This window comes from Phoxinus phoxinus (assembly GCF_949152265.1).
Source record: "Phoxinus phoxinus genome assembly, chromosome: 1".
In the NCBI taxonomy this organism is placed as follows: domain Eukaryota; kingdom Metazoa; phylum Chordata; class Actinopteri; order Cypriniformes; family Leuciscidae; genus Phoxinus; species Phoxinus phoxinus.
In genome coordinates this window covers 51,850,526-51,864,005 of record NC_136876.1, presented here as the reverse complement: position 1 = coordinate 51,864,005, position 13,480 = coordinate 51,850,526, and the positions used below count along the sequence as shown (strand labels likewise).

The 13,480-nt window shown below is 39.5% G+C and overlaps 1 protein-coding gene across 2 annotated transcripts in view; it reads left to right on the top strand.

The window, feature by feature from the left end:
• The window catches only part of prkcab (protein kinase C, alpha, b), a 224,279-nt gene that overhangs the window by 76,578 nt on the left and 134,221 nt on the right, over nucleotides 1-13,480 (top strand). For both annotated transcript variants that reach the window (XM_079622867.1, XM_079622868.1), the window contains exon 3: nucleotides 4,846-4,928. In XM_079622867.1, the coding sequence (XP_079478993.1) occupies nucleotides 4,846-4,928 (83 nt within the window). The remainder of the gene's footprint in view (nucleotides 1-4,845; nucleotides 4,929-13,480) is intronic.

Here is a 13,480-nt window from a genome sequence, read left to right as displayed (position 1 = left end):
CTGAAGATGTCCCGGTGATTGTCTTCCTGAAGATGTCTCAGTGATTGTCTTCCTGAAGATGTCTCAGTGATTGTCTTCCTGAAGATGTCTCAGTGATTGTCTTCCTGAAGATGTCTCAGTGATTGTCTTCCTGAAGATGTGTCAGTGATTGTCTTCCTGAAGATGTCTCAGTGATTGTCTTCCTGAAGATGTCTCAGTGATTGTCTTCCTGAAGATGTCTCAGTGATCGTCTTCCTGAAGATGTCTCAGTGATTGTCTTCCTGAAGATGTCCCGGTGATCGTCTTCCTGAAGATGTCTCAGTGATTGTCTTCCTGAAGATATCTCAGTGATTGTCTTCCTGAAGATGTCTCAGTGATCGTCTTCCTGAAGATGTCTCAGTGATTGTCTTCCTGAAGATGTCATCTGAAGATGTCCCAGTGATCGTCTTCCTGAAGATGTCCCAGTGATTGTCTTCCTGAAGATGTCCCAGTGATTGTCTTCCTGAAGATGTCTCAGTGATTGTCTTCCTGAAGATGTCTCAGTGATTGTCTTCCTGAAGATGTCCCAGTGATTGTCTTCCTGAAGATGTCTCAGTGATTGTCTTCCTGAAGATGTCTCAGTGATCGTCTTCCTGAAGATGTCCCAGTGATCGTCTTCCTGAAGATGTCCCAGTGATTGTCTTCCTGAAGATGTCTCAGTGATTGTCTTCCTGGAGATGTCTCAGTGATTGTCTTCCTGAAGATGTCTCAGTGATTGTCTTCCTGAAGATGTCCCAGTGATTGTCTTCCTGAAGATGTCTCAGTGATTGTCTTCCTGAAGATGTCTCAGTGATTGTCTTCCTGAAGATGTCCCACAAGATGTCTCAGTGATTGTCTTCCTGAAGATGTCCCAGTGATTGTCTTCCTGAAGATGTCTCAGTGATTGTCTTCCTGAAGATGTCCCAGTGATTGTCTTCCTGAAGATGTCTCAGTGATTGTCTTCCTGAAGATGTCCCAGTGATTGTCTTCCTGAAGATGTCTCAGTGATTGTCTTCCTGAAGATGTCTCAGTGATTGTCTTCCTGAAGATGTCTCAGTGATTGTCTTCCTGAAGATGTCCCACAAGATGTCTCAGTGATTGTCTTCCTGAAGATGTCCCAGTGATTGTCTTCCTGAAGATGTCTCAGTGATTGTCTTCTTGAAGATGTCTCAGTGATTGTCTTCCTGAAGATGTCTCAGTGATTGTCTTCCTGAAGATGTCCCAGTGATCGTCTTCCTGAAGATGTCCCAGTGATTGTCTTCCTGAAGATGTCTCAGTGATTGTCTTCCTGAAGATGTCTCAGTGATCGTCTTCCTGAAGATGTCTCAGTGATTGTCTTCCTGAAGATGTCCCAGTGATTGTCTTCCTGAAGATGTCTCAGTGATTGTCTTCTTGAAGATGTCTCAGTGATTGTCTTCCTGAAGATGTCCCAGTGATCGTCTTCCTGAAGATGTCTCAGTGATTGTCTTCCTGAAGATGTCTCAGTGATTGTTGCTCAGTGAGGATGCACGTTGATGGTAGTAACGAACTCACGGGGAAATGAGAGAAACACACAGCAGGACAAACTGTGCTGTCTCAAATAAACACATTTTCTCCATTTAATCAATCAGTGTTGTCTCTCCAGTCCCTGTGTGTGTGAGTGGCTTTACGCCTGCATATGAACATCTGACTGTGAGCAATAGATCGGTTTCAAGCGCTGGTGATCTGTTTTACCTATTCATCATTTTTAGGCATCATAGGCATGCTCCTGGCATGAAGGTTGTTTCAGAAGGTTGGACGAAACATTTTCCAGTCTTTTATTGGCCTAAAAGCTAAGCTAATGACTGCATTGCTATGCATGAGTTTCCCTTCCAAACCAGTTCAGCGCCAATCTCACCTTGCGGCCAATTTCATTGGTTAAGGATAGAGAATAGGGTTAGGGGCTATTATTATTTATTGTAGAATTAGGCATTCAGCACTGTGGTTTACATGAGTAATGAAATCTTTAAGAGTTTGGGCTGAACTGGTTTGGAGTAAAAAAAAGTTAAAAAAAAAAGTTAAAAAACGAAATCCAAGATGGCGGACAAGTTGAAACGAATGAAAATTATATTTGTATTTAATCCTGAAACCAACAAATAAAACAGTTTATTGGGATTTATTGTGAGTTGAGTCACATCTTAGACGGCATCATTCACCCACTGTGATTCGATTGTTTTATTAGTTCATCACAATTAGCATGTGTCATGTTTTCATATCGTGCAATCACTCCAAATTCATTAATACATGTCTCATCATTGTCATCACTCACACTCAGTCTGTCATGTGTCAGGATGATGTAACGGGATGAGACGCCACACTCGACACTATAAATCTAAATGACTGAAGCCCGATATGAATTGAAGGGTGGTGTTTGTATGGAGCTGTTGGATTGGCGTCATTCCCAGCTCTCGGCTGTTTGTGGGAGGCATTTGTGCCGATAATGTAGCTAATGCTGGTGACATTTAAACAGATCTCCCCTCTCAGCTGTGTGTAATGCAAGAGAACCTTCCACCAACCTCTTACTCCATTTGTGTTTCCACGGTACGGTTCATTTCATGAGAGAGTTGTCGTTTTAATCCGGACAAGCACTAACATTCATTGATTTATTCTGTTTCTCAGAGTTGCATTGCATTTTACAACTATATATATAGGGATTTAATCTTTATACATTGTTGAAGGTGAAGTACGTAAGATTTTTTGTTCAAATACATTCTCTTATCCCAGTTTATTGTCAAGTCTTCTTCCTTTATATAGCGCTTTTAACAATGTAGATTGTCTCAAAGCTGCTTTACAGAGATAAACGGATCATTTAAGGTAACAGATTGTTTTGGCTTTACAGCGGTTCTTGAATAAAGATATTTCCAAGCTAAAGTTTTGATTGATTCACTTCCATCGCAACGATCATTAGTTATTAAATTAGAGGCCGCTAAGACGACACCGTTCTCTCTACACAGACTATAATGCGTTAAGAGCTCGCTCAAGTACTGCGGAGCTAAGCCATTTAGTGCTTTGTAAGTAATCAGCAATATTTTAAAATGTATACGATGTTTAATAGGCAGCCAATGCAGTGTTGACAGAACGGGGCTAATATGGTCATACTTCCTGGTTCTGGTAAGAACTCGAGCTGCTGCGTTTTGAACTAGCTGTAGTTTGTTTATTAAGCGTGCAGGGCAACCACCCAGTAGAGCATCACAATAATCTAGCCTTGAGGTCATGAACGCATGAACTAATTGTTCTGCATTATTCATTGAGAGCATATGGCGTAATTTAGATATATTTTTAAGATGGAAGAAAGCGGTTTTACAGATACTAGACACGTGACTTTCAAATGAAAGGTTGGTATCAAAGAGCACACCCAGGTTCCTAACCGACGACGAAGACTTAACAGAGCAGCCATCAAGTGTTAGACAGTACTCTAGGTTATCACGTGAGGAAGTTTTTTGTCCAATAATTAGAATCTCTGTTTTTTCAGAATTTAGTAGTAGGAAATTACAAGTCATGCAATTTTTTATTGTTCAATGACTAATATTAATATGCAGTTCTTGGGTTTATCTCCCCCAACATTGTAAACATTGAGCCCAAAAGCACCATCACAACATTGTTTCCCAAAAGCATCGTTAGCCAACTACGGTCACAAGTTCTGTCATTATCAGCAGTTCAACGAGTCGGTGTTTCCATCGTTCTAACGAAAATTCGCAAAATAACATCGCAGAGTTGTGTGTTTGGAGCGACAGCTCTCGACCTGTGGTTAAAAGCAGTTTCTTGTTAGCATGACATATCGACTCCTTAAAATCCTTATCTTGAGCAAAATAAGCAAGCTGGCATTCAGTGCAACCTGTGTGTTTTATGTAGAAATGTAATTTACGTCTTTTAGTTTCTCAAGAGATTTAAAGCGTTGTTTATGAAGCGTGTGCGAACGTGCTTTACTTACACAAGAACGAGCCTATGATTGAATCTGGAGAAAAATATGAGATAGTCCTCAGATGTCATGTCCGTAATTTATAGTAAAAGATCTAGCATTAATTCGATCTCAAACTGATGCATTAAAAAGTAGTTATTATCCACCACCTGCGTGACATCATTAACGTGGTTAAACGATTAGTTTGCGACACTACGGTTTCAGGAAACAGTCGTGACTAGCTAGTTGATTTCTCCAACGATGCATCGTACTATGATAGTGTAGCAGCGAGTTACGCCATTGTACGGGAAACACACCCCAGATCCATCCATCTCTTTCCAGCCCAACCAATAGCGGGAGTTTGGGGGCGTGGCTACTGTAGCAGGCGGAGCCAGACGGTGTTACTGGCACATCAGTTACTGGAGTGCAAGACAAAACTCACTGCACTGCGTATGGCCGTTTAATCTAGAATTTTACCTTGTAACGTGTTAAATATTAATATTTTTCTTACTCAAACTCACCGTTTTGCTTCAGAAGGCCATTATTAACCCCCGCAGGAGCCGTGTGGAGTTCGTTTAGGACGGATGGATGTGCGTTTATGAGCTTTAATCTGTTGGTTGCAATCCACTGCCATTATAAAGCTATGAAAAGTCAGGATATTTTTGTAATATAACTCAGATTGTGTTCGTCTGAAAGAAGAAAGTCACACACACCTAGGATGGCTTGGGGGCGAGTAAATCCTCTGCTCTCTATTCTGTGACAGTTGAGCTGAACAATAAAGATGGCGTCAGAAAGTCGTTTGTGGGTCGTCAGTTTGTGTGTAAATGTACGTTTTTGACCGCTATCAGTGGTCTGATATCTGATATGTATATGAAATAAATGTGTTTATGTTTTTTTTTTATATCTAATATCCCCTTTCTTCTCATCCACAGTGTGCTGTTTTGTGGTCCACAAACGCTGCCATGAGTTTGTTACGTTCTCCTGTCCAGGGGCCGACAAGGGCCCCGACACAGATGTGAGTAAATGCTTGCATTTCTCTCTCTCTTCTCACACACACACACACACACACACACACACACACACACACACACACACACACACACACACACACACACACACACACACACACACACACACACACACACACACACACACACACACACACACACACACACTCCCCTGAGGAGAAAGAGTCGTCCTCTCTCTCTCTTCCTTCCTCTCTTCTGTGTGTTTGTGTGTGTGTGTGTGTGTGTGTGTGTGTGTGACCTGCTGGCCCATGCATGTCCCCTGAGTGCTGCTTACTCAGACATCTATCCACACAAGGCCAGTTATGTGCGGTTTCTTTTAACCCTTCATAACCTGTGCTTTAATGAGAGACTACATGCTTGTTGTGGTTGTTAATGGGTCTAAATTACTGTAAGATTGGAAGCTCAGCATTAATTTTTGCGGTATGTTCAATATTTTTCACCTTTACTTGCATCTATAGTATCATTTATTTTGTTCATTATTTTTAAAGTTTCCATTTTTCCCCTTAGATTGCTGCATAATTTGCAGGAATAATGAGATTCTCATTTCCTGATGTCGATCCAAAACACTAAAGGAAGAAAAGGAGAAATTCCGCAAAATGTCCATGCTGCCCTTTTCCATACAGTGAAAGCGGACCAGATGTCCAGATGCTAACAAGCTTTAAAAAATGCAATGAAATTATAATAGAAGTATTCTTTGGTCATATGTTGGCTTTGTGTACGGAACAGACTAAAACATCTTCCCCTCCCTGCTGAAAAATCCAGCATAAACCAGCATGCATTCCATGCTGGTCCAGGCTGGTTTAGTGCTGGTTAGTGCTGGTTTAGTGCTGGTTAGTGCTGGTCCAGGCTGGTTTAGTGCTGGTTTATGCTGGTTTGTGATGGTTTTGTTTATGCTAGTTAGTGCTGGTTTAGTGATGGTTAATGCTGGTTAGTGCTGGTTTAGTGGTTTATGCTGGTTAGTGCTGGTTTAGTGTTGTTTTATGCTGGTTAGTGCTGGTCCAGGCTTGTTTATGCTGGTTAGTGCTGGTTAGTGATGGTTTAGTGCTGGTTAGTGCTCGTTTAGTGCTGGTTTATGTTGGTTAGTGCTCGTTTAGTGATGGTTTAATGCGGGTTAGTGCTGGTCCAGGCTTGTTTATGCTGGTTTAGTGCTGGTTAGTGATGGTTTAGTGCTGGTTTAGTGTTGGTTTATGCTGGTTAGTGCTGGTTTGTGATGGTTTATGTTGGTTAGTGCTCGTTTAGTGATGGTTTAATGCGGGTTAGTGCTGGTCCAGGCTTGTTTATGCTGGTTAGTGCTGGTTAGTGATGGTTTAGTGCTGGTTAGTGCTCGTTTAGTGCTGGTTTATGTTGGTTAGTGCTCGTTTAGTGATGGTTTAATGCGGGTTAGTGCTGGTCCAGGCTTGTTTATGCTGGTTTAGTGCTGGTTAGTGATGGTTTAGTGCTGGTTTAGTGTTGGTTTATGCTGGTTAGTGCTGGTTTGTGATGGTTTATGTTGGTTAGTGCTCGTTTAGTGATGGTTTAATGCGGGTTAGTGCTGGTCCAGGCTTGTTTATGCTGGTTGGTGCTGGTTAGTGATGGTTTAGTGCTGGTTTAGTGTTGGTTTATGCTGGTTAGTGCTGGTCCAGGCTTGTTTATGCTGGTTTAGTGCTGGTTTATGCTGGTTAGTACTGCTCCAGGCTTGTTTATGCTGGTTTAGTGCTGGTTTAGTGCTGGTTTATGCTGGTTAGTGATGGTTAGTGCTGGTTTAGTGATGGTTAATGCTAGTTAGAGCTGGTTTAGTGTTGGTTTGTGCTGGTTAGTGCTGGTCCAGGCTTGTTTATGCTGGTTTAGTGCTGGTTTATGCTGGTTAGTACTGCTCCAGGCTTGTTTATGCTGGTTTAGTGCTGGTTTATCCTGGTTAGTGATGGTTAATGCTGTTTTAGTGATGGTTAATGCTGGTTAGTGCTGGTTTAGTGTTGGTTTATGCTGGTTAGTGCTGGTTTATGCTGGTTAGTGCTTGTTTAATACTGGTTTATGCTGGTTTAGTGCTGGTTTATGCTGGTTTAGTGCTGGTTTATGCTGGTTAGTGGTGTTTTATGCTGGTTAGTGCTGGTTTATGCTGGTTAGTGCTTGTTTAATACTGGTTTATGCTGGTTTATGCTGGTTTAGTGCTGGTTTATGCTGGTTAGTGGTGTTTTATGCTGGTTAGTGCTGGTATAGTGCTGCTCTGACTGGTGGACCAGCATAGTCATGCTGTTCTCAAGAAAACGGAGCTGGTGAAGCTGGTCTTGCGGGGTTGAGTGTAAGTAGGCCAGTTGTCTGTATGCAAGCAGGCTGTTTGGAGACAATCATTGTTTTTGCTTGGATATTTACATTTTTAACACAGTAAGTATTTAAAGGAAAAATAATAAGATTAAAAAATAGGATTTATTGAAATATATAATTATAACTTTGTAATTTCTTTTGTTCCATCTGTTGACAGTAGAACTGATTTTTTTTTATTGTTTTAGATACGATTATATTAATGTCATCTGAAGTTTTAAACAAAGTAAAAATTCAAACCGGTGAAACGTTTCAAATGATCGAAGAGTTTGTCTCACACAAATCAGATAAAAAGAGCTTGTTTACATTGCAAAACCAAAACATTTAGAGATTGTCATTTATGAGACAAAGAAAAAGGGCAAATAGCGGCATAATCATAAGCAGTTTGTTCACTAACAGGGGTTATGAGAAGAGCTCTTGCTAAGAAAGAGCACTTGATAATAAAAGCTCAAAATGGAAAGTTGCTGTTTACAAAGAGTTTAATGGTCATTTGGGAACTCGCATGTCAAAATCCAGTCCCTGACTCCAAAAAGTGCACATAGTAAAAGACGTCATTGCAGCAGGAGCATGACTTATTGTAGTCAATAGTGATAGCATGCACTTTTAACAATTGCTGAAAGAGAATGAATTCAACCAAAGCCAAGGACAAAATGGCCAATTAAACGACACATAATGAAACACTGATCATCATAATGGCACACACACTTCAACCACTTTTAACACCTAAGCAAGTTTTGTTGTGGTCTTGCTGGTGATTGGCCCACAGTGCACTATATAGACCTTATGTAGCCCCGCCCCTTTTCAGCGCTGCACTACCGCTTTTCATACTGGGGACCAGCTGCATGCTGGGATTTTCAGCAGGGCGTTTAAAAAGCATATCTAGAAGATTGGAAATCACTTTTCTGTTAATTGTATAAAAAACAGCAATCTTGGCATTTTGACAAACAGATCTCAAAGTACAAACACTGACATCTAAATGAATATATTGAAGTCAAAAAGATTATGTAATATCTCTAAATCAACCTAAATACATGAATGTATACCACCAAAACTACATAGTATGGGTTAAGTTAGAATTACTATATCAGAAAACCTTTAAAGTAACAAATCCCAGGTCACCACTTTTTGCAGTGTAGATTTAGCACGATTTTCATTTTTGAGGGTATTTGATGACATTTATTTGTCGTTTTTTATCTTTCTTGGAGAGGTTGGAGAGTTATGGGATAAATTTCCCATCAAATGTATTGCTGTTTTTCCCTTCGATCAGGTTTCCTCGTTCTGCGCTTGCTTTCCCAAACGGTGCAGTTCGAGTTTCATGTAAATTAGGGCGGGCATAAGCGTCACCATTGGTCCACTTGTTCTAGATTGACAGCTCCTCCTCTAGCCAATCAATGGAAGAGGAGAGTTGACATCATGGCTCATGATGCTATAACAGTCTTCCTCAATTTCTTAACTTATTATTTTATAATGTCAATGTAAAATTTGATAAATCTTATAAACCAACACCTTTGTTATCAATGAAATACTGTAGACGAAAGACTAAGCTAAGAATCTTCCTAATAGTCCAACAGAAGAAACTCATACTTGAGTGTGATGTAAATTATGTTTTTGGTGAAGTATCACTTTTAAATATACATTAAACCCTTAACTGCAGCGTTTGGAAAAGCAAGTGTGTGAATCAATGTGCAAAACATGATCATATGAGCAGAAGACGTCAGAGAACACACAGTAATTTAACCAGGAAAACATGATTTTGTGTGTGTGATTTTGATCATTTTTGCCTTCATGGTTCAGTTTTGTGCAATATAATTTTAAATGTGTGTAAAGTTTTGATTCATTCTTGTTACAATATTTTTTAAATGCATTTTTATTTTTATTTATGCTTATAATTTTTTGACCCATGACCACATTGTTTGCTATTCTGATAATATATATTTTTTTTGCAACATATTTTTACGTGTTTTTACACATTAAGATTCACGCTTAATATTATTTTTATCCGCAACCGCAATACTTGTGTCGGGAAATGAATTCCATAGCGTGTGTGTGTGTGTGTGTGTGTGTGTGTGTGTGTGTGTGTGTGTGTGTGTGTGTGTGTGTGTGTGTGCGCGCGTGTGTGCGTGTGTGAGAGAGAGATTTATGTATCCTTTCGGAAAATAGTTCTGTGCCATACATACTGTGTGTGTGTGCGTGTCTCTCTCTCTCTCTCTCTCTCTCTCTCACACTTCCGGTGTGCGCTGGGAGCGTTTGCGGTGGTGGTGAGGGGTTTCATGGAGAGTTGCTTTTCTATTGGCTTTCTTACTTCTTTTTTTGAGTAACTTACATTTAATATTAGTCTAATATTGAATCTAGTAGGAACGTTTAGTTTGAAGTTAATAGACGTGTTGAGGAATTAGTATTCACGTGGCGAGTACAGCGATGGCAGCGCACCTGGATGTGCGAGCGTCGTCGCTGTCGCTTCGTCACGGAATTAGATGCATCACTCAAGTTGGGATAACAGTTGAGGATGTGTTGCTGGATGTAGCTGAGCGAGTGGGACATGAAAACATAATTTCCGCGTCGCGAATGAATAAGGCCGTGGTGGTTTTTTTGAAAGAGGAACTACTGGTCAATCGGTTGGTAGAGAGCGGCATAGTGGTAAGTGGAGCTTTTGTGATTGTTCAACCTTTGCTGTCTCCAACTGTAAAGGTGGTAATTTCAAACGTGCCGCCATTTATTCCTGATGAAGATATTCAGCGTGAGCTGTTGAGGTATGGAAAATTTGCAAGTGGAATTAAGATGGTACCGCTTGGATGTAAACATGAGTCGTTGAAGCATGTGTTGTCATTTAGACGGCAGGTATTTATGTTTTTGAATGCTCCAACATTAAACGTGTCTTTTCGTTGTGTTTACGAAGGAAAATCGTACATGTTGTATGCGAGCACTGGGGAAATGCGCTGTTTTGAATGCGGCGCGGTAGGACATGTAAGATTGTCATGCCCGCAACGTGAAGAAGCGAAGAATGAGACGGGTCAAGGTAAAGATACGAATGGTAGTGCAGAGAAAATTGTGGAAGAAAGAGTGGAAAATGAGGATCAAAATGTGCAAAATAACAAGGAGTCAGGTAGTGTTGGTGTTGAGGGGGAGACTGATACTACTGAAGTGCCTAAAGTGGTAGAGAATGTTAATGGTGAGATACAGGTGATTGAGGAGGTGGTGATGACGGAAGCTGAGAAGAGTACAGAGCAAGTGGAGAAGGTAGAAGGTGTTGAGGAAGTGATGTTAGTTGATAGAGCTCAATCAAGCAATAGAAGGATAGCGAATTCAGAGGGTGAGAATTCAGGAGAGATGGTTGAGACTGAAGGAGAGGAAGAAAGTGATGAGGAGTTGTCAGATGTATCAGATGTGTCAAATTTATCTCAGAGGGGATGTGACCAGGTATACGCTTTGGAGGAAATAGATGCTTTTCTGGATGCGACTTTCGGGAAAGTAGCAGAAGTGAAGGATTACTTTACCGTTACTAAGAAATTTGAAATTTCTGTATTATACTGGATGAAACGAGTTGGAGAGGACAAGTTAAGTAGGAGGAAGAGGTATCGATTGAGAAAGTTTGTCACGAAAATAAGAGGGGGGAAAATCCCCAAAAAAAGGAAATTTAAATGATGTATAATTCACTAAAGGTGTTTCTTTTTTTCCTTTTCTCTCTGTCTTTCCTCTCCATCCATTGGAATATTATTATGGAGTTTGTAAGAGTAGGATCCTTAAACATCAATGGGGGAAGAGATAGGGTTAAAAGAGCACTGATTTCTGAATTTATTAAATTGAATGATGTCAAAGTAACTTTTTTACAAGAAACACACTCTGATAGCACTAATGAATTGGAGTGGTACAGAGGGTGGGAAGGAGAGTGTAAATTAAGTCATGGGACAAGTGTTAGTATGGGTGTTGCAATTCTCTTCTCAAAACAGTTGGATTTAAAAATTATGACAACAACAGAGATAGAAAAAGGTAGAGTGTTATTAGTAATAGCAGAAATTAAAGGTGTTAAATTCCTTTTTGTTAATGTGTATGCTCCGAATATAGGATGGCATCGTGAAATAACATATAAAAAATTAAATGATGCAATAAAACAACATGATGATGGCAATATATGTGTTATAATAGGAGGTGATTGGAATTGCACAACACATTTCTTATTGGATAGGAATGGGGATGAGCCTCACTCGAAATCTAGTAAGTTACTACTTGATATCACAAATAATTTAAAGTTGGTGGATGTGTGGAGAAGTAGAAATAAGTTGGTGAAGCAATATACCTGGATAAAGATATTAGATTCTGTTGTGACAGGAGCGAGATTGGACAGGTTATATATAAGTAAATCAGAATTAAATAGAATAGCTAACACTAATATATTACCGAATGGTTTTTCAGACCATCACATGGTTACTTTGGATTATAATGTTACGAAAATTTCAAGACCTAAATTTTATTGGCATTTTAATGTAAAACTATTACAGGATACAGACTTTTTTGAGAAATTCTGTAGTTTTTGGGAAATTTGGAGACAGAGGAAAAATGATTTTGAAAATCTGACTCAATGGTGGGAGGTGGGAAAAGCACAGATTAAAGTTTTTTGTCAACAATTTTCTTATAATAATACTGCTACAGTGAAGAGAAATGTGAAAAATTTGGAGATTGAGATTAATGAAATGGAAAAGAGAATGATTGATGTTGATGTTGGTGATGATGGTTCAGTGAATATTTTAAAAAAGAAAAAAATGGAGTTGAAGTCATTGTTGGAACAAAGAGTAAAAGGTGCACTAGTTCGAGCTAGAATTTCTTCAATTAAAGAAATGGATGCTCCAACTGCTTATTTTTTTGGACTTGAACGAAAGGAAGCACAAAAGAAATGTATGCTTCATCTTAAAAGAAAAAATGGAACTATTACTTCAGATCCAACAGAAATGAGAACAATGGGCATTGAATTTTATAAAGAACTGTTTGGTAATATGGACTGTGATGTTGGTTCTATGGACCAGTTCTTAAAAGATCTTCCTAAATTAAGGCCTGAAGATAAAAACTCATTGGACGTAAGGATTTCTTTTGATGAACTTTCAAAGGCGGTCAAACAGCTCTCTACAGGAAAGTCACCAGGAATTGATGGTTTACCGGCGGAGTTTTACAAAGCCTTTTGGGGTGTTTTAGGAGAAGACTTGTACAATGTATTTTGTGAATGTTTTAAAAGAGGCTGTCTACCAAAAAGCTGTCAAAGAGCTGTGTTATCACTTCTGCCAAAAAATGGAGATCTAGGCTTGTTGAAGAATTGGCGACCAGTGTCTTTAATGTGTCTAGATTATAAAATTTTGTCTAAATGTTTAGCTAATAGATTAAAAAATGTTTTGCATGTTGTGGTGGAAAGTGAACAAACATATTGTATTCCAGGGCGGACAATAATGAATAATTTGTTTCTTATGAGAGATGTGATTGATCTATCTATTAGTAATAATCATGATGTTGGTTTTTTATCTATTGACCAAGAGAAAGCTTTTGACCGGGTAGGTCATGAATACCTTTTTACTGTGTTAAAAACCTTTGGATTTGGGGAGAATATTATTTCTTGGATAAAAATGCTTTATGAGGATGCTTCTGTTATGCTTAAGATAGGAGGTGGTCTGAGTTGTCCAATCCCTGTTAAAAGAGGAATCAGGCAGGGATGTCCTCTATCGGGACAACTTTATAGTTTAGCCATAGAACCCTTACTGTGTAAGCTAAGGAATGAGTTACAAGGTATAATGATACCAAAAGATAATTCAGGGTTAAGGTATACTGTGTCTGCTTATGCAGATGATGTAAATATTTTTATTTCTGGTCAAAATGATATTCGGATACTTTGTAAAAATTTAAACCTGTATGAAAAGTCTTCTTCAGCCAGGGTAAACTGGGCAAAGTGTGAAGGGTTTGCTGTGGGGTCTTGGGTTGATGAGGGGCCGCCTCAACTTCCTGAAGGACTGAAATGGGGAAAGGAAGGTTTTAAAGTGTTGGGTGTGTATCTGGGCACTGATAAGTATAAAGAAAAGAATTGGGAGGGTCTGCTTGGAAAGGTGGTTGCTAAGTTGTCTAAGTGGAACTGGCTGTTACCCGAAATATCCTATAGAGGCAGAGTCCTAATTACGAACAACCTGACTGCCTCTATGTTATGGCACAAACTGAACGTGCTTGAGCCACCAGATGACATTATTAAGGAGATTCAGAGGAAATTGGT